The sequence below is a fragment of the Dromaius novaehollandiae genome, chromosome 12 (assembly GCF_036370855.1).
Source record: "Dromaius novaehollandiae isolate bDroNov1 chromosome 12, bDroNov1.hap1, whole genome shotgun sequence".
NCBI lineage: Eukaryota > Metazoa > Chordata > Aves > Casuariiformes > Dromaiidae > Dromaius > Dromaius novaehollandiae.
The window spans coordinates 843,059-863,259 of NC_088109.1; the positions used below are offsets into that span (position 1 = coordinate 843,059).

The 20,201-nt window shown below is 41.8% G+C and overlaps 1 protein-coding gene across 2 annotated transcripts in view; it reads left to right on the forward strand.

Moving 5' to 3' along the window:
* The first annotated feature begins 120 nt into the window (after positions 1-120).
* USP4 (ubiquitin specific peptidase 4) overlaps positions 121-20,201 on the forward strand; it is a 49,426-nt gene continuing 29,345 nt past the window's right edge. Inside the window, exons 1-6 of one of the 2 annotated variants that reach the window (XM_064518579.1) lie at positions 121-315; positions 444-571; positions 1,711-1,841; positions 6,165-6,291; positions 7,461-7,606; positions 7,904-7,965. In XM_064518579.1, coding sequence (XP_064374649.1) covers positions 203-315; positions 444-571; positions 1,711-1,841; positions 6,165-6,291; positions 7,461-7,606; positions 7,904-7,965 — 707 coding nt within the window. In that variant the 5' untranslated portion in view covers positions 121-202. The remainder of the gene's footprint in view (positions 316-443; positions 572-1,710; positions 1,842-6,164; positions 6,292-7,460; positions 7,607-7,903; positions 7,966-20,201) is intronic. The other variant, XM_064518580.1, reaches the window with a different exon arrangement.

Below are 20,201 nucleotides of genomic sequence, written 5' to 3' on the forward strand. Positions count from 1 at the left end.
GGAAGATGGCGCCCTGCCCCCTCCCTCTCCCCGCCCTGCCGCCCGCACGGGCAGCCCCGCCCCGCCCCGCCCCCCCCCCCGGCGGAGGCGCGCCGGGCAGCGCGAGCGCGCGCAGCTCCTCTCCGCGGCCCCGCGCTCCTCCCGCTGCGCATGCGCGCGCGCGCGGGCGGACGTCTGCCCGCGACGGGGCTTGCGCACCAACATGGCGGCCGTGGCTGAGGGCGGTGGCGGCGGCGGCGCGCCTCCGGCTCCGGCAGTGCAGCGTGCCGAGCTGGGGCCGCTGCTGGCCCTGGCCCTGAGGCCAGGGGAGTCCTGGTGAGCGCGGCCGGCCCGGCCCCCCCCCCCCCGTTCCCCTCCCCTCCCTTTTCCCCCGGGCGGCGGGGCCTGTGGGAGCGGCCGGGCCGTTGCTGAGGGGCCGCGCCGCCGCGTGCCGTGTGTTGCAGGTACCTGGTGGACAGCCGGTGGTTCAAGCAGTGGAAGAAGTACGTGGGCTTCGACTGCTGGGACATGTTCGGCGTGGGCGAGCCCAGCCTCTTCCCCGGGCCCGTCGACAACTCGGGGCTCTTCAGTGGTGAGTTCCGCCCGGCGGCGCTGGGCCCTTGCGGAGGAGCAGAGCCGGCTGCGGGGCCAGCGGGGGCAGAGGGGGTGCCGCGGGTCGCGGCGGACGCAAGCGGCTCGTGGTACCCAGGTTTCCCTTACCTCGCGGTTCAGACTCGTGTAAGTAACTTTCCCGCGTTGTTAGAATCCGAGTTTTTCGTCGTGCTGCTCTCACTTCTCAAGCTGTGTGTTTGGGGAGGATGCAAACGACCCTCCTAAAGGTTGCGAGCAAGGAGATGGCTGAGGTTTCTGCTTGCCCTTGGGGACTGTTGGTATCCCTTAGAATGATGGGAGTGCGTTGTTATTCGTGTCTCAGCTCTTTTTCATTGTCTCAACTCATTTAGTTATTTTATTGGGATGTCTTTGTAGTAATGGTCAGATGACTGTTCCTGTGTAGATTTTAGCAATATATGTGAATAAAAACCTACATGTGAAATAACTTAGTTTTGGTAGTTAAAAGGGAGTTGTTTCAAAAAGCAGAAAGATACCTGGTGCGTGGAGTTGTGAAGTGTCTGGCTTCCTCCAGGCTTCTGTGATAGTATATAACTCTGTATAGTTGCTTGCCTGTCTTTAGTACTTTTTCTGTACAGTTCAAGGGATTCCATACCCTTGTTGGTACTTATACTGACAAATTATTAATAGAGTGCAGTACAGCTTTTCTGTAGCATAGGTAAAGGGATGTCTGCCCAGAACCTAGGTCTAATGCAGGGCCTCCCAGCCACAGAAGTTGGAAGATGCTGATCCCATGTGCTTTGTTTTTCTAAAAGTGGTGTAGAGTGTGTCTCAAGAGTCAGGAAGAAAAACTTATCCTGCTCCATTTAGACATCATATCATTCAGAACTTGCTGTGTGAAGGAGACTTCAGAGTCTTTCCAGAGGCATGACCACAAGTGCTCCTCTTCATATGGGCCCTTCTGCAAACATCTGTCATGATCCCCTAATAAATATTAGAAGTGTGATTATCTGTCAGTTTTCTACAGATTTAAAGCAACTTAATTTATCTCTGTTACAGTTTATAGACATAAGATCTATGCATTGAGTGTCTTAAATGTCTGTAGTTCTTGAGAAGAAAGAATTCTGTTTCAGGTCATGCTCTCTTTTTTCTTCCTTTTAGATCCAGAAACTCAGAGTTTAAAAGAACACCTCATTGATGAACTAGATTATGTATTGGTTCCCACTGAAGCCTGGAATAAATTAGTAACCTGGTATGGTTGCATAGATGGACAGGAGCCTATTGTAAGAAAAGTAAGTATGGATGAACCAAATTCTCTTCTGCTTTTATTATTTTACCTCTGCAAAATTTAGATGGTGTTTATTGTGCTAGTTATGAGTTAGGATAGGATGCTCAGCACCTCTCTGGAGATAATAGCATGAGATGCTTTTGCTGTGTCTGAAAGAAGATGACTTTCTAGTATTACAGTTAAAAATGCCTAAATTTTAATCAGTTTTCATTTGATGGGTTATATGGGGTGAGAGTTATGAACCTTGTTCTGGGTACCACTTTACACTAATAGTTGTTTGAACCAGTGCAGTTCTTTCTTGTTGTGTGGAACAACTTGAACTTTATTGAAAAATTCAAGTTGTTATGTCAAACAGATCAGTCTTCCTGGACAGGAGGCAGTGTTGGAGTAAGTTGCCTTTTAATCTTAGATGGCTTATAGATTTCCTCTGGTGTTTTTTTGTTCTTTGTTTTCTCTTCCAAATATTCTGTGATCCTAAAATCTGAAGAGAAGAGGTGAGGCACATTTTTCGTTTTAATCTCAAAGTCTGTAAGATGTTCCTATTTTTGTTCTGCAAATGCAGTCCTGAATGAATCCTGAATCTGTTCTGAAAGGTAAAATTCACAAGTCACTTTTTTTGAAATCCCCAGTCAAGCATTTGCTTTACTGGTAAAATGTTTTTTGTTTTTATTTTAGTCATTGATTTTTATGCTGATTTAATTGAGCAATGCCAGTCTATGGGGTACATTGTCTTCGTGGTGTAGCGATTAGTCTGTGTTAAAATAATGTACAGAATTAATACTGCTTAAGTTTAAGTTGCATAATCTTACAGGAAGTGCCACTTCAGTGTATGCAAAACCCAGGAAAGCATGGCACCAGAATGGTAGGAGGAAATAAAATTCCTCTCTTACAAACGCACCCATGCTGATGAGTGATGCTGAAATGTTGTCATTTAGTGTGGACTAGAAATTGTACCTAGTAAGAAATGCTGACATGTTCAGACAGCTTGAATGATCGAAGTTTCTCTCTTCATCCCGTGTTCACTCTTTTGAATATTGATACAACTCCCATGTGTACTAACCAGAACCAGGGGAAGACAGGTGGAAATGAGTTGCAGCTTATGAAGGTGATGATTGTGGTATTGATAAAATCAGTGTAGACTTTCTATTCCTCATGGAATTATCTGAGAGAAACGCTAGAACTACTACTGGGCACTGACTCTCCAAGTAAGGACACTAGAAAGCTTTATTTCATGAACTGGCAACCCATTTTCACAAAACCTGACCTATCTTTACATAGTCTCCTTCTTAAAAAATTAAAAAGTTGGACAACAGATCTGAAAGTTACTGGGAAATAAATGGGTCATGGACTTGACTGCATGAACCTCCTTTTCTTGGGGTATCAGATTCAAGTATTCAACGCCCTAATTGCTGGGCAGGAGAGTTTACAGCTAGTGTTGGTTTTACAGTCAGGTGATGCTGAGTTATCATGGTCCAGTGAAGAATAAATTTTGTAAGTTTTGAATTGCCAGGAGAGTTTCAGTGTTTGATGTTAACCTGGTAACAGAAGTGGATTTTGACATAAAAATTCTTGAAATAGAGTGTAATAATAGGTTTGTGGAGTATTAAAATCTCTGTAAAAACCGTAAGGTAAAAAGTCTGTGGAACGCAGAGCAGAAAACTTACAATGGTGACAGCCTTTGCAGTGGAGAAGTGACCAAAAAAAATCAAAGAATAGGCTTGGAGATGAGTAACAATTTCAAGCCACAGTCCTGTATCTGAATATGAAATGGTCAGTCTCTTCTAGCAGGATTCTCCAGATGGCATTTAAAGTGACGTATTTAGACCATTAAAGGATTGTAAGTTTAATCCTTTCCTAAAACTAGATCAATTGTAGTTCATGCATCAGAATATCCGTAGAAGCAGGATTTGGAAAGAAATTCTTTTTCAGGCTTTTTCAGGATTTCGTTCATCCCTGGGCTCCTGATGATCAGAGACAAGTACAGGGGGATTAGATTTGTCTGTAGTACAGGTGTACTAGTGATATTTTGTATTGTGCTCTCAGGACAATCTTCTGTCAGGTCGTAATAGAAAGTGTACTAATGTGCAAAATAGAGAACAGTAAGCTTGAATGTCTATACCAGCGTACCCAACTTGCTACGCAATAGGGTGACTTGAGTTTCACTTCAGTAAACTTTGTACAGAGAGCAGGTTAGCTGTTCAGATGCTTTTAGAAGACATCTGCAGGCTATTAGGACAGATAAATGGAAATAAGAATCCCTAACAGAAACACTGATTTGATCAGGAATTTCTTCCAGGAAGTAGTTCTTCCATTTCTGACTACAGTTCTCATCTATTTGTTCTTAACACTAAAATCACAGAGAAAGGAAAGCCCTGTTTTCTAAATTGCTTCTGAAAAAGAAATTGAAAACTTGTGAATTAGTTCCTTTGATTCTATTCTTTTTTTTTTTTCCTTTTTTTTTAAGGCCTAATTTGCCTGCCCAGAAGTTGTTTAAACAGGGATTTTTTTCTTTCTGTTCCTGTTGAAACAATAAAATACTGAAGATCTTTCCAAATTTATTTATTTATTTGCCTTTAAAGCACTACCTTATGTATCTAACACAAGCTTATAAAAGCTCAGAAGGGAAGGAGTGTCTCCCCAGACTCTCATAGTGAGTCCTAGTTCTATTTTTTCCATTCTTTCTAACACTGAGTGAAGTTTATTTTCTGTAACATGACACAAGTTTTTAAATGGAGTTTGTAGCAGGTCTGGTGGCATGCAAAAGAACTGTTGCTTTTAAAATTTGTACCTGCTTGTTAAAATATGTGGCTGTTCCTAATAGCTTTTGTATGATGGGATTGTACTGACAGTCCACTTCTTATTTGTATTTTTTCAAGTGAGACTTCCTCTATCTACTTGCACAGTGCCAGCAATCGGTGAGACTGTTCAGCCCAGCTTCCACTTCTGGTATATATGTCTTTAGCTTTACCCACTGATATCTATGAGCCCGCACAGCAACCTTTTTTTTCTTCCCTTGATCTGAATTTCACTGGCTTTATAACTGCAAATAATTGAGGTTTGTTTTATAGGCTAAGTTTTAAAGCATCTGTTTCCAAATCGATAAGAAGCTAATACACTTCAGCACCTGGGAAGCAATGCGCTTTGCCAGTACAATCTTAAATAGCCTACACTCTGGCTTTCATTTTAAGAAAAGAACTTGATGTTGCTTCAGTGTTGCAGAAGGCTTTGGGCTTGTTCTGTGGTTTGCCTCAAAAATAGGCGAGGAGGAGTGATCATAGTATTTAGATTAATGAAATTGCAGATTTAAAAATAATTCACCTATATCTAAACATGTAATTTTAAATCATTATCAAGCTGGAATCTCAGCAATAGAGCCAGAAAATGAAACAAGTGCAACAATTTTAAAAATAGAATAGCTTAGTACTGTGCATCTGTAGCTGAAAACTTGACTCAGGATAAAGAGAAATAGTTGGTGTTTGAGCATAGGGGAGTTCTGACATCAGTTGTAACTGCCACCATCGTAGTGAGATGTCACAGTAGATGTTGTGTGTTCTGCAGCTAAGTTCTTTTTGTCCTGTTGCACCACAGTCATCATGTAACTGGCCTCTAAAACGTAGTGGCATAATGTGGTTTGTGGTCTGTAGCTGAAGAATGGTATCTAGCTTTAGAAGATACTTTTGCTTAAGAAAAAAAAAATCTGACAGCTAGTGGGATGTGCAGGTGTATCCATTGGAGTATCCTCTCAAATGTGAAAGTGATTTTTAAAATGGCTTCAAAATAAAGCAGGCTTATCAAAGGAAATTCTGCCATATTGGTTTGCTTTTGCAGAGAGAGAAGAGTGAGACCCCTTCTGTATGCTATGCAAGAAAATAATTCATTCTTTGTTGCATGGGCTGTCTTCTAATAGAAGGGATTTTGTTCCAACACTCCAGGCTTGTTTCTTTTTTATGTAAACCTTAGCCAAAGGCTAGATGTAAAAGGTAAATATTTTAGAATTCGCTGATTGTGTGATTACTTTTTTTTCACCTGTAATTAGCTGACATTACCAGTTTAGCTATGATGATAGACCTTTGGAGCTTTCTAGTGGGGAAGGAAAACAATGGGATTTTTGTAATAAAAAATAATAAACTTAACAAATAAAATGGCAGAGAAGCTGTGACTTTGATCTGGACTTCGAAGCAAGTCAGTGTTCACTTTAAGAGTCTGGCACGTCAAATCCTAAAGACATAAGACATTTAAGCAAGTGTATTTTATTCAGGACTATTCAGTAAAGGATTTTAACTTTGTTTCTGTTATTTGCCTTATTGCATCTGCCTTCTGTTTACAGGTAGTGGAATATGGTCTGTTTGTGAAGCATTGTAAGGTCGAAGTTTATCTTCTTGAGTTGAAACTTTGTGAGAACAGAGATCCTGATAATGTGGTGAGCTGCCACTTCAGCAAAGCAGATACTATTGGTGAGTGTCTCTTGATATTGAGAGCTGTGTTCTTGTATTCCCCCAAGATATTTTGGCCCTTCCAAGAAAGAGGTTATGAACTGGAGCAAGTCTAGTGGAGGTCACCAAAATGGTTGGGGAGTGGAGCATATGATGTATTGGGAGCGGCAGAGGGAACTGGGCTTTCTTAGCCTGTAGAAGGGAAGGCTTTGCGGGGACGTCTTAGTAGTCCCCTGGTACCCATGAGGCTGTTACTGAGAACATGGGGTCAGGATCTTTACTGAGGTACAAAGCAAGAAAACGGGGGACAATACTCATAAATTGAAACAGGAGAGGTTCCAACTGAATATGATGGAAAAAAAAATTTCCCTGAGGGAACAGGGCCTAGAGGAGCGGGGAAATCTCCATCCTTGGAGATTTTAAAGACCCAGCTGGATAAAGCCCCAGCCAGCCTGGTCCAAATTCGGTGTTGACCCTACTTTGAGCGGGTTGGACTACAGGCTTCCTGAGGTTCCTTCCAGCCACAGTGATTCTACATATGCAATGCAGTGAGTCAAGGTTAAGAGCATTAAGGAGCTTGTTACTAACTAACTTGTCCTTGAGAAACATCCATGTTATTCCTGTGTAAAGCAGTTCTAGCTCTGGTTCTCCTCTGGCTCCTTCTTCCTTGTATGTGAATGAATATTTTAGCCATTTTATTAACAGCTCTTCCTGCCCAGCTACTCTTCCTGAAATTTGGTGTCTTTCTCTGTGTCATTCCTTGTATTTTCCCATGTAAAAATGCTGAATGTCAACTTTGATGCTGTCCATAAAGATGCTTCTTTCATTTTGTTGGTATATAACTGAAAACACTTCCTGCTTGAACCTGTATTTTCAAATAATAACTTGTTTCGTAGAAGCTGGCCTTTAGGCAGAAACTTCTCAACATGACCCATTATTGGATTAAGCGTTTGACGCACACGTTTATGACTGATAATAGAAATTTTTACTTCTATTTAGTTTCAGACTAAATGATCAAGAATCTAGATGAGCAATTGTAGCTTCCATGATACATTTTCTACTCATAAGATACTGATGCATCAAGGATGTACCTCCTTGCTAAAAGTCTGGCTTGTCACTTTTTTTTTTTCAAAAGCACTTGTGTTTCAGGAGCTCTGTTTTCTTTTGTTTCACCCTCTCCCCTCAAACAGCTACCATTGAGAAAGAAATGAGAAAATTATTTAATATCCCAACTGAAAAGGAAACTAGGTTATGGAACAGGTATATGAGTAACGCTTACGAGCAGCTCAGCAAGCTGGATAGTACTGTGCAAGATGCAGGGCTCTATCAGGGTCAGGTAAGGGGCTTTTTGTTGTTGTTGTTGTGGTTGTTTTTTTTTATGATCACAATAAATGATGGCAGTATATACTAATATGCTCTGCAGTTTACAATGTTTGTTTTTTTGGGTAATGCTTTATCTAAAAAACTATGGGTTTTTAGATTCTCATGTACTGTATTCTCTAACATGAAATCTATTTAATTCCCTTTTGTGTATTTTGAGCAAACATTGAGGAAGGGATTGTTAATGATTTTTGCAGCGCATATATAGTAGAATTGCAGTTATCTGTTTTTTATTTCATGAACTCTTTTTCAGATTGTTCTAATAGAAGTGAAGAATGAAGATGGAACGTGGCCTAGACAGTCTCTTCTGGCAAAGTAAGCATATCTGAATGGGTTTCACTATTCTGTCCAACTTGCTCACTTCATTTTAGTGACAATTTGTTCTCTATGAAAGCCCAGTTGTCTCTGGTTATTGTGGGCTTCTTTCTTCTGGGTATTTTGAAGAAGGAAATAAAACCTTGAATGTAAATATTCTTTGGTTTCTTCTGCTGCCAGTTTATTGTCTTAGCAACCTTCTTTGATTTTAAAGCCCGTTTCAAATAGGCAGTGTAAGGATTAAATAGCTTATGTTTGTACAGTACTTAGGAGACAAGCAAAGTGCTATTTATGTTAAGCTGGCCTGCTTAAAAACCTGCCTCTGTGGACTGCACAGTCAAATAAGAACTCATCTCTTACTACTGTAGAACAAAAAGGGTGTTGGAATGCATTGCCAAAGCTGCTAGAAGTGAGTACTCTGAGTGCTGATAATTCCTCCTTAAAGAGGATATAGAAATAGCTTGACTTCTTCCTCCACCCCCCAAAAGACAATCAGAAACCTGTAGATATTGACACAGCTCTTGCTCCTTTCTTCTCTAAGTTAAAGAATAAGAGATAAGATGGGGGCTTGATGAAATATTTTATGTGTATATAATGAATGTAGAAAGTAAGTTGTATGCAGTGATGAGGGAAACCCTCTGTATCCACTCTCGTATTACAGAAAGAAAGTAAAGAACAGTGAAACTGAAGTCATCAGACTCAATACTGATAAAGAACATGTTTTTCTGTACAATAAAATTAGCATATGGACCTCGCTGCAGGAGAACTCATTGAGATAAAGATCTCACTAGCATAAAATGTGAGGACTGGTTCAGAATTGGATTGCCTGTGGAACCTACCTTAAGATGATACTCTACGTTTGAGATATAATGCTTAGTAAATGGGTCATGAGAATGTCCATGGGATTGCAGTGAACTTTCTGTAAGAGTGCAATGTGAAAAGTGCATAAATACTCATCACATACATACACACATACATAAAAATTTAAAAAATCAAGTGTTGCTTGACAGCTGCAGTGAGGCAGCCATGCATAGACCACAGTGCGAAGTCGGTCCCAAGCTGGAGTGCTAAGATTTTTGTTTCCGCATGAAGCAAAGCTAAAAAGGAGCCCTGTACCTTTCCCAGACATCAGTTGTCTTTTGTTTTCAGTAGCTAATCTGATATGTAAACGTATGTATCTCTAGTGATATTTAAGTGAAAGTGGTTATCAGTGTGCAAGTTAATATTTTCTTATTCAATAGGATTGTTTATTATAATGTAGAACTCACGACATTGTTTGGCTTGATGGGTACCTGCTGATGACGGTGGTGGAGAAAATAGTAACAAGTCATACCGATAGGATTATCTGTTCCTTTGTACGTTATTCTGGCTATTCCCTTTTCCCTTGTCTCTGTTAGTTAAAGAAACTAAGCATGTATGTTCTACGTAATTGGTTTTCCTTACTCAGGTGGGTGCATTGGTTTAGAAAGTTCTGTTCTCTGGCTATTTGTTTCCCTTGTTTAGTCTTGTAGGTTAAATGTATAATATCCATTTGTTCAAAAACTATTTGGAAAGATAGAGGAAGAAGCGGCTGGCCAGCTAGATGTCCACTGCTCTTCAGGATTGACATTGGTGTGTGCTGATCAGCATGCAAACTGCTGATCAAATGATAAGGGCCTCTTTGTATGGCCAGGGAAAAGGTGCCTTAGAGGAAAATAGTATACTTTGTGTTTGAATCAGAACAATCTCTGTTGGACTAACGTTATGCCATCCTACACCCAACTCAGCTGTGTTGTGTAAGGCAAGTGAGGAGAAAGATGATCGAACTTAAGCTTCCTTCTGTGGTTGAAATGGAAGGAGAAAGAAGTTGAGCACTTGCTCTTCCATAGGCTTATGCAAAAGGTGCCAACAAACAGCAAGTATTTTCCTGTTAGGTTTAATAATGGCTTCCATGGCCTTTTATGTCTTTAATAATGTTGTGCAGCAGTTGATAACCCCCAAAATATGTATAAATCATACTCATACTGCCAGAAGTGTGAGGATAGCTGCACTGGATTTGGACCAGATGTGTCCAGTATCCTGCCTCTTAGTGTGGGCAGTAGCAGATGCATGTAGGAGGAGTAAAAAGAGATTCCTTATAGGAAGATTGTATAAATAACAATACATGTGCTGTGGTACACTGCTATCTTCCAGTAGCCTGCAGTTCAGACTTTTCCTGAGACAGTTGAGTCTACATATTTGCATTTAATAAATGTTGATGGTCCAGGGAATTTTTCTCCTGCTTTTTGGTGCTCCCTCTGTTGCCTATCTTCACTCCCTATCAAGTATCAGTGGACTAGGTGACATTCTAGACTAGATCATTCATTTGTATAGGTTAACGATTTTCTTCTACCTTTCAAGAGTTATTTCACAAAGCTTTTACCTATTTTAAAGGGACTTAAAGTATAGTTTGATATTCTTTACGTATTTTTGTTACTGAATCTATTCTTGGTGAGTAGGTTAAATTTAACTTATTTCTTGAATCATTGGTAGTGTTCCACACTAATCCATTTGTAACTGTCTATGCTTATCTTTTCACTTTAGTCATAATTGGTTCTGAAGTTCATTTGGTTTCCTTTCCTATTTAGCATACCTTCATATAAATATGTAAATACTGAATACTTTGTAGTTCGTAATTTATTTGATGTCTGAGTAGTCTCCAGTTATTTCTCATCTTCTTTCAAGAATCCTTAATTTTTCAAGGCTTGCTTTTCTGAACTGTAGCTTTATATATAGTTCATTTAATTTTGTGAATGCATTGTCTAAATTCAAGCTTTCTATAAAGTTGAAATCCAGCAAAGCACGTGGCAAAGATTTATTATTAATACCAGTATGAGTCTTGTAAAATTTGGGAACAGTATGGATCCCCTCCAGGACAGCAGGAAATTATTTTCAGATAGAGCTGTTTTTTAAAAATCAGAAAGTTTAGCTGCTCATTTCACCATGTTCTTTCATTTGCCAGTTATCTGATCAAATAAACCTCATGTGAAAGCGTACTCTGCAACTTAAGAGCATGCTCTGAGTTGATCATTGAAAACATTGTTTTATTCTTTTGTCCTGGAAATACAAGATGCCTTCCTGTAATGAAACATTGCCAGCAATTTAACTGTGGTGAAAAGCTGGTAAAAGGCTCCCTAACCTGAAGTGAAGGGTTCAGATATTGTTGATGGGTTGCGACATGGCTTGTCTTCCCATAGGCATGCGTGTGTGTGTCCATATACATGTTATGTTACCTCAATATTATATATTTAAGACCGCAGTTTAGTAAGTTTATTACAAACTAATCCACAGATTTTATATGTATAAATAGTCCCTATTATCGTGGGTAATTGAACCAAACGGAGTTGGTCAGAGAGGAAATGGGAGAGAAAAGTAGCAAAAGGGAAGGTATAGAATTTCCAGCCCAGAAAAAGTGTCTTATAAATTCTGAGCACTGATGAGGTGCTCGGGGTATGAAGTATTCTATAGTAAGGGAGGTTCTTGTCTGTAGGAACTAACTGACACTTCCTGGAAGCAAAAGGTGTTGTAGGAAGTGAATTGGGAACAGTGTCAACAGGATGGCTAAGAATGCTAACCAAGAGTTTCACCCTAGAAGCTTGTTCTGCTCTGTTGTGGAGCTAAGCAAATCTGTAACGTTGATAGGTGCTATATTTCCTAAACGCATTTAGGTTTTGAAGTTCTGAAGGATGGAGCCCATCTTGCTGCATCGAATGTCAGCAGGAGCTGTGAATGCTCTATGTTGAAGAGTGGTTTGGAGCAACGTGCGCAGGGCTGAGTTGAATTTACTCCAAATTTTAATCCCTTTTGACACATGTTTTCCTTCAATATTCTGTTTCTCAGCTGGAGAAACTATTGTTTAGCCAAGACCATGGAGATCATATTTGGAGATTTTTCTTTGATGTGCATCACTGTAATATTAAAAGCTTAGGAGAAAGCTCTTCTGTAATTAGACTTTTAATGGCATAAACCAAATGGGAAGTAGAGCTATCTGCTGCCAAGAGAAAGGAATGGTGAGCATCTGTGTAACTGCAGAATGAGGCCTTGGGAAAGTAGGAGTTCAGGTCATTCATTACTTGCAGAATGCATGCGCAGAAGATGACTGTGAGGTGTGAGAGTTTGCTGTCAGATTTCCCCCACCACTATCATCATTTGCTGCTTGTCAAAGGCCCTGACTTCTTCTGGAAAGCTGCTTTTCTGCATGCTTCGCACTTGACAGAGTGATTTCAGAATTGTAAGCATGCTTTGTTTCTGAACAAGGTTAGTGTCAGTAACTCTCTGAAACTTGGTCCTTTTCTAAATTTTTATTTACAAGATTCCCCAAAATATGAGCCTGAACTCGGCTAGTTCAGGATTTGTCCCAGCACTACACACTCTGTAGCCTGCATAACATTTGCTTAGCACAAATGAGTAAGAAATGGGGTCAGACTTATAAAAAATAGCACCTTCTCCATCAGGTATTGCATGATAAAATGGGAATTTTCACGAAATGTAGTTCATATCTGCCTGGAAGTTGTCTGCCTTTCTTGTCAATATGCAGTTGCAAACTATCTTTCTGATTCTTGAAGTCACTGCTAGAACTTTTTGCTGTTTTCTCTTCATGATGTTCTACTTACTGGTAGCCTTGTCCACTCGTTACAGTGGACTTCTTTCTTCCTGGTGTTCTTTTTGGTGAAAATGTTGAGGAGTTGTCACTTGGTTGACCCATCTTGTAACTCATATGTAACTCATAACTCACTCTCAACTACTTCATCTTGATTTAGGCATCTGTTCAATTTGATACAATATTTCAGTGATACTACATGTCATACAATTACTGTGAAGTTTTAATAAGACATGTGTGATTGATATGTACTTTCTAAGGACTTAATGCAATAATTAAATGCCCTTTCATGTTTGGAACTGTAATATCTCCTTCCCCTGGTCCCGCATGTCCTGATGATTTCAGAGGACCCCTTCAGCAAATGGGGTTAGATTGCATGGGCACGTCTTTATTTCCTGACTTTAAGTGCTTGACTTTGCATCTGACATCGTGCTTTCAGAGTGGCATCATGTGCTCAAGATCTGTTGAGGCTGCTTCTGTGTGTAAGTTTTCTAAACGAAAATCCTTTATGGTCTCTAGTTTGCCAATTAAATATAAGTTTCAGCTTTGCTTCCTTTGATGGAAACCTTTTGTCCAAATATTTTTAATATTTTTGCTTTTTATATTAGTATTTTAAAGGAAGAGGATTAATTCTAATGTATGTTCTGAAGATATCCTCAGCTGAATTGGAAATACTTTTCCTTATCTCTGTTTTCCTGCCACTTGAGAGTCTTTTGCAATATTTTTTCAAAGCGTTTAGCTAAGCACTTACTCCACTTATCAGCCACATGGCCTCACAGTTTCCATGCTAGATTAATCTAACCATGTCATCTTCATACCGCTCGTCTCCAGATTTCTCTCCACTTTCCCTTTGGGTGGGTCACTGAAAGTTCATATGGTAAGACTTATAATTGCTGTCTTTAATTGGCAGACTGGTAACAGTGTACATCAGTACAGTTAAGTATGAAGTAGTATACGTGAGGATAAAGAACTTAAGCCCTGTGTACATGCTGGACTCTTGTGGCAGTGTGACTCTGGTCCTGGTCCAGTCTCCTGATTGCAAGCTTCTGTAGTAGTCAGTGTCTAAAAGTGGAAGCCAGATAGATACACTGCAAGCAAAATACATGTTTCTTTTAAATGGAAAGATGATTGATCATTAGAAAACTTTACCTGTGGTTAGCAGGATTGGCTATTGCTGGCCATTTTAAAACCATGATGGCAGATCTTTCCAAAAGAGGTATTTTGGCCCAGATGGGAGTTAACTTGGGAGACAACTGTGCTTAATTAAGCAAGTCTCATCCTCAAACCCATGCAGTTATTTTTTCAGACTTAACTGCTGCATGGCTAGATGAAGCCTTTCTTCACTGTTGTTTATTCCTGTATGGATAGAACATTACTGTTGTTGCAGAAGGTGTTTATCCCTGTCGGACAGGTAGCACCTTTCACCAAAGGGAAGCCCCAGGAGCTTGAACTCTTCCAGTCCAGTGTCTGTTATGCCCACAAGGAGCAAACAAAGCAAACTGAGAATAGGTTTGGCGGTAGCCTCTTGAGTAGTCCTAAGGAAAGTTATTAAAGTTGAAGAAGAAATAATGCTTATCTATGACTGGAGCATGGAGCAGGTGCCTGAGTGTAGCTCTGTTTCCAGCACAGCAGAAGTCACAGTATGTCAGAGACCATTGGAGAGGAAAAATGGCTTTTGACCAGTCAAAGTCCGTGTGTTCCACTGGAATAGAAATCCTTTGTGGGCACTGGGGATAAATCCTTGACATCCAGGACTTGTATTGTCACTTCTGCATGCAAACGAGGGAATATCACAATCACAGAATGGTTGAGGTTGGAAGGGACCACTGGAGATCATCTAGCCTTCTGGTGTATCAGCCACCCCTCCCAGTTTTGTATCATCAGCAAACTTGCTGAGGGTGCACTCTGTCCCCTCATCCAGGTCACTGATGAATAAGTTGACCAGTGCTGGACCCAGTATTGACCCCTGGGGGACACTGCTAGCTACAGGCCTCCAACTAGACTCTGTACCACTGAGCACAACCCTCTGAGCTCTGCCATTCAGCTGGTTCTCAATCCACCTCACTGTCCACTCACCTAGCCCACACTTCCTGAGCTTGCCTATGAGGATGTTACAGGAGACAGTGTCAAAAGCCTTGCTGAAGTCAAGGCAGACAACATCCACTGCTCTCCCCTCATCTACCCAGCCAGTCATTTCATCATAGAAGGCTATCAGGCTGGTTAAGCATGATTTCCCCTTGGTGAATCTGTGCTGACTACTCCTGATCACCTTCTTATCCTCCACATGCTTAGAGATGACATCCAGGATAAGCCATCACCTTACCAGGAATGGAGGTGAGGCTGACTGGCTTGTAGTTCTCTGGGTCCTCCTTCTTGCCCTTTATGAAAAGTGGAGCGATATTGGCTTTCTTCCAGTCCTCAGGCACTTCTGTTCTCCATGACCTTTCAAAGATGATGGAGAGTGGCCTAGCAATAACATCTGCCAGCTCCCTCCGCACTTGTGGGTGCATCCCATTGGGTCCCATGGATTTGTGGGTGTCAAGTTGGCCTAAATGATCTCTAACCTGATCTTCCTCCACCAAGGGAAAGTCTTCCTTTCTCCAGACTTTCTCCCTGGTCTCCAGGGTCTGGGATTCCTGAGGGCTGGCTTTAGCAGTAAAGACTGAAGCAAAGGCAACATTCAGTAACTCTGCCTTCTCTGTATCCTTTGTCACCATGGCATCCACCCCATTGAGCAGTGGGCCCATGTGTTCCCTAGTCTTCCTTTTGCTACTGATGTATTTGAAGAAGCTCGCCTTGTCGTCCTTGCCATCCCTTGCCAGATTTAATTGCAAATGGGCCTCAGCCTTCCTCTTCGGGTCTCTGCATGCTCTGACAACGTTCCTATATTCCTCCCAAGTGGTCTGTCCCTTCTTCCACATTCTGTATATTTCCTTCTTCTGTTTGAGTTTTGCCAGGAGCTCCTTGTCCATCCATGCAGGTCTCCTGCCCCCTTTGCTTGACTTCTTACTCATAGGGATGCGCCAATCTTGAGCTTGGAGGAAGTGATGCTTGAATAGTAACCAGCTCTCTTGGACCCCCCCGTCCTTCTAGGGCCCTAACCCATGAGATTCCTCCAAGCAGGTCCCTGAAGAGGCCAAACTTTGCTCTCCTGAAGTCCAGGGTTGCGATCCTACTTATTGCCCTGCTTCCTCCTCGCAGGATCCTGAACTCCTCCATCTCATGGTCACTGCAGCCAAGGCTGCTCCCAACCTTCACATCTGCAACCAGTCCTTCTTTGTTTGTTAGTACAAGGTCCAGCAGCACACCTCTCCTCGTTGGCTCCTCCACCACCTGTGTCCAAAAGTTACCATCAGTGCTCTGCAGGAACCTCCTGGACTGTTTGTGCCTAGCTGTGTTGTCTTTCCAGCAGATATCAGGGTGCTTGAAGTCCCCCAAGAGAACCAGGGCCTGTGAATGTGAGGCTACTTCCAGCTGTCTGTAGAAGGCCTCATCGACTTCCTCTTCCAGATCAGGTGGCCTGTAGGAAACACCCAAAACAGTGTCGCCCATGTTAGCCTGCCCTTTAATCCTTACCCATAAGCTCTTGACTTGCTCTTCATCCACCCCCAGGCAGAGCTCAGTACATTCTAGTTGCTCCCTCCCATAAAGAGCATCTCCGCCACCTCACCTTCCTGGCCTGTCTTTCCTAAGAAGCACGTAGCCATCCATGACAGCACTCCAGTCATGTGAGCTATCCCGTCGTGTCTCTGTAATTGCAATGAGATCATGGCCCTGCGACTGCACACAGATCTCTAGTTCTTCCTGTTTGTTCCCCATGCTGCGTGCATTGGTGCACAGGCATTTCAGAGAGGTAATGGAGCGTGCAGGTTTCCCAGGAGGGGTGCAAGAGGATCCTCCGTAATCATGTCTCATGTGCGCTTCCTTGGCTGCATGCATCTGCTGGAGGCATCCTGACTTGAGCCACGTTTTGCTGACTGCCTTGTCCCTATAACTCTCCCGTTCCCCCATCTTTCCTAGTTTAAAGCGCTCCTTACCAGGCTGGCCAACCTGTTGGCAAAGACACATGTGCTCTGCTTTAGTGAGGTGGATCCCATCTCTCCCCATCAGTTGTCGATCTTCAGAGTCCTATGGTTGTAGAAACCAAAACCCTGTTGCCAACACCAGCAGCGCAGCCAGTTGTTAACTTGGAAAATCCGTCTGCTTCTCCCATCCTTCCCCCTCACTAGCAGAATTGAGTAGAAAATGACCTGGGCTCCCAGACCCTTGACTGCGATCACCAGAGTGAAATATCCTAAAGAGAGCTCAATATCAGGGATTTATGAACAGCAGCCTCATGGGCTTAAAATGGGAAGCATTCAAAGAAAACACCTTTCTTAGCTGGTGCTATACCTTTCACCTGGAACGACAGCTACCTTTATGACCATCTTGTAAAATGTGGGGAGCAGCTGTTCTTAGTAAATCTTGTTCTCCGTTAGATGCTAGACAGCGGTATATCAGATCCCTTTCAGCTTAAAACGTTGTAAAGTGCTGAGAACTGAGCAGGATCAGCATGGTAATTCATCTAGTCCAGTGTCAGTGTTCAACAGAAGCCAGAGTTGGAATTCTTTTTTTAAAAAATATGAGAATGTTGTGAGCACCCTGCTAAAGGTGTACACAGAATAGCTTGCTTCTGCTTTGAAGTCCCGGCATTTGATAGTGGGTGTTTTTTGCCTTTTTTTTTTCCTTAGTCCTCGCATAGGAGCTATTGTTCTTTTTGAAAACGTTAACATAAAATAATATTCCTCCTCTCTGATCCCAGTGACTTTTGGCAATGAGTTCCCCAGCTTAGTTGTGTATTGTTTGAAAAGTATCATCTTCATTGGTTTCCCTTTATTTGGATTTTTCATCTCTTTAATTTTTCCTGTAATATGTCACAGTGAACGCTGTCCTCCTCTTTGGCTCCTCTAAGGTAACAGTCTCATCTTTTCATTCTCTCATATGAGAACTTTTGCTCATTCTCATCTGAACCCTCTTTAATTCTGCAGCATCCTCCTTGTGATGAGGCGCCCAGTATTGCACACAGGATCACAGGTCATGATTTCATGTAAAATACAGTGTCTTTACTGGTATTTTTCATCCCATTCTCTATTCATCCAAGTATCTTGCATGTCAGAGGTTTTCATGAAGTTGGCTACAAAACTTCACACTTTTGTCACTTATTACAGATAAATGAGTAACCTGTAAAATGTAAGAGTGCTTAGAGTTTTTCTCCTTCCCTTTTAAAATTTTCAGTAAGATGCAGTCTTCTCTCTTTCTATTAGATTTTCTTTATATTATTTTTCTGACTCTTACTCTGAGCATTTGAGTCAAATGCCTTGTACAGAGATGCTGAATTTTCAAGTCCGTAATCTCATAGATTGTGTCAAGCTTTTAAAATAATAGTGTATTTTAAAATATGCTTTCCAAGATACTCTTCACTCGTGGTAGGTCTTTTTGTTGTTGTTTTAGCACATTTCAGGTTTAGAATGGGTTTAGGGTCTTGTTTTCTGGTGGAAGTTCCCGCTACAAATTATGCCTGTGTTTCCTTTGCTCATGTTATACTTCCAAACTTGTAAAGCTGTTTGTCCTGCTGCCTCCTGCTTGCGGTGGTTTTTTCCTCATCTATCCATTTTTGCTCCGTGAAGATTTTCCAAGACTTTTCTTACTGGCATCTAAGCTATGCATATGGATTTTTACCTTGTGTAATTTCAAAATTAGGGCCTTCTTAACAGAGATACAAGAATGAGTTAAAACTTGAGGACGCTGTCACCTGCATTTGAGCAGACTAGACTGACTGTTACTTGGCTATTTGGCGTCACCCGCCTTTCTGCATTCAGTTTTGCACGTTTATTAAAGCAAAGATGGCCGGATTAGACCATTTCCCAATTAGCTCTTGCTACCAAGGAGTGACTTGGTGTCAAAATAACTTCTTTAAACTGGTTTGCTTAGTAGTGTCTCATGTTTTTGTGTTGTGTGGAGTCACAGCTCTCCGTGGCAGAACCTTGTTGGATTATAATGGCTGGCTGCTCTTGCACAACGTTGTGTGTTCCCTTCCTTTCACAGATGGGGAAAGCAGTAAGGAGGTATAGTCTGGGCTTCCTAACCAGGCAGACTGAGGATTATGCCTATTTCCATCTGAGTTCTCTCGGGATTTTCTTTAGGATTTCCGTTATTTAGCATTGTTCTCACTGTTCTTTTTTTGTCTTCTGCTGTGCAAGGTATCAGCTCCCACTGTGTCCTGTTGCTTTTATTGTTCCGTTTGGGTTTCCACAGTGCTTGTGATATCACGAGGCTCAGTCCTTTCAAGGCATTTGATTTAATTTTTTCCTTTTCCAGTACAATTCTTAACTCTTAGCTGGAGAAGTAACTCCTTTATGTGTCACCTTATTGGCTTGGGGGGAGGAGGGTTGGTTTTTTGCTCTGTATTAGTTGAAACTTGTCCTCTTTTCCAGTGTGGTTTGAAGGCCTCCCTCCCCTTCCCCAATTTCTGAAGTCCAACAGGTGTCTGCCTAACAAATGCTGCTGCTCGGCTCCTCCTGGATTTTCCTCCAGCTTCATTTTTAGAATTCAGCACCTTGGGACATCCAGATATTCTGTGCCTAGATGAGGCTTCTGTGGTCTGTTCCTTGCATTGCCTTGCAACATGCTATCGGTGTCCTAGAGACCAGACTCCTTCCCTGTCATTTCCTGAGTTTGAGGTGTTTTGCAGCATCTGCTGCCGCCTTTGCACCTTGCAGAAAGTTACTGTATAGCTTTTATGGTTGCCACATCCTGAAGCCTCTACATTCCTGATAGTTGTGTTCCTTCCACTCCATCCTGTGTTGTCTCCTCTCTGTTTTCGAATGCATCAACCTCTGCAAAGAAATTGCCTGAATCCAGAGTCTGGAGGCCCCGCTGGGAGGCCCTCACAGTTCTGCTTACGTATCCTTTCACCGCAGAATTGGTTTCCTGAGAAGGATGATGCGTTTTGCTTCTGCCGTGGGTGTTTACAGCAGTATTCCTTAGGTGCCGTGTTTCTAAACAGCTTTGTCTTTGTGCATCCATGCATCCAGCGCAGTATCTCCAGCCTCATGATGCTGAGGATTGAGATGCTTGCACTGTGTGAACATGGCAGTGTGTCTTGGCCCCAAGGAATGTAGTTATACAAGCTAGACTCCGTAGCATACTGTTTAGTGCTCACTCTGATTATGTTCTTGCTAATTAATATCCTGTTTGATTGGTAGTCTGTACTTTAAGTAGAGAAGGGCTTTGTTTGTTGCTTTTTACCCAGAAATATTTTGTGGTCTTAATATTGGGGGGGTTTGCCTGCTTGTTTCAAGGTGATTTATAAGTAAACTTAAAGCTTTGATTTCCTTTCATTTGCTCCATTGAACTTGCCTTCTCATTTCAGTCTGAGATGCAGATTTTGCTTTAAGCAAGAACTGCTACTCCTGCTTTTGATGCTCTTGCTACATTTTCTGTTCCAGACAAGTGCTTGCAAACATGACCATGTAGATCAAAGCAGTAAATTCTGGGTGGAGGAACTAACTTTAAAGTGACAAGTCCTTGGAGTTTTGTGCGGGTGGGGAGAGGCTGAAAAAAGCAGTAGCACTGTTTC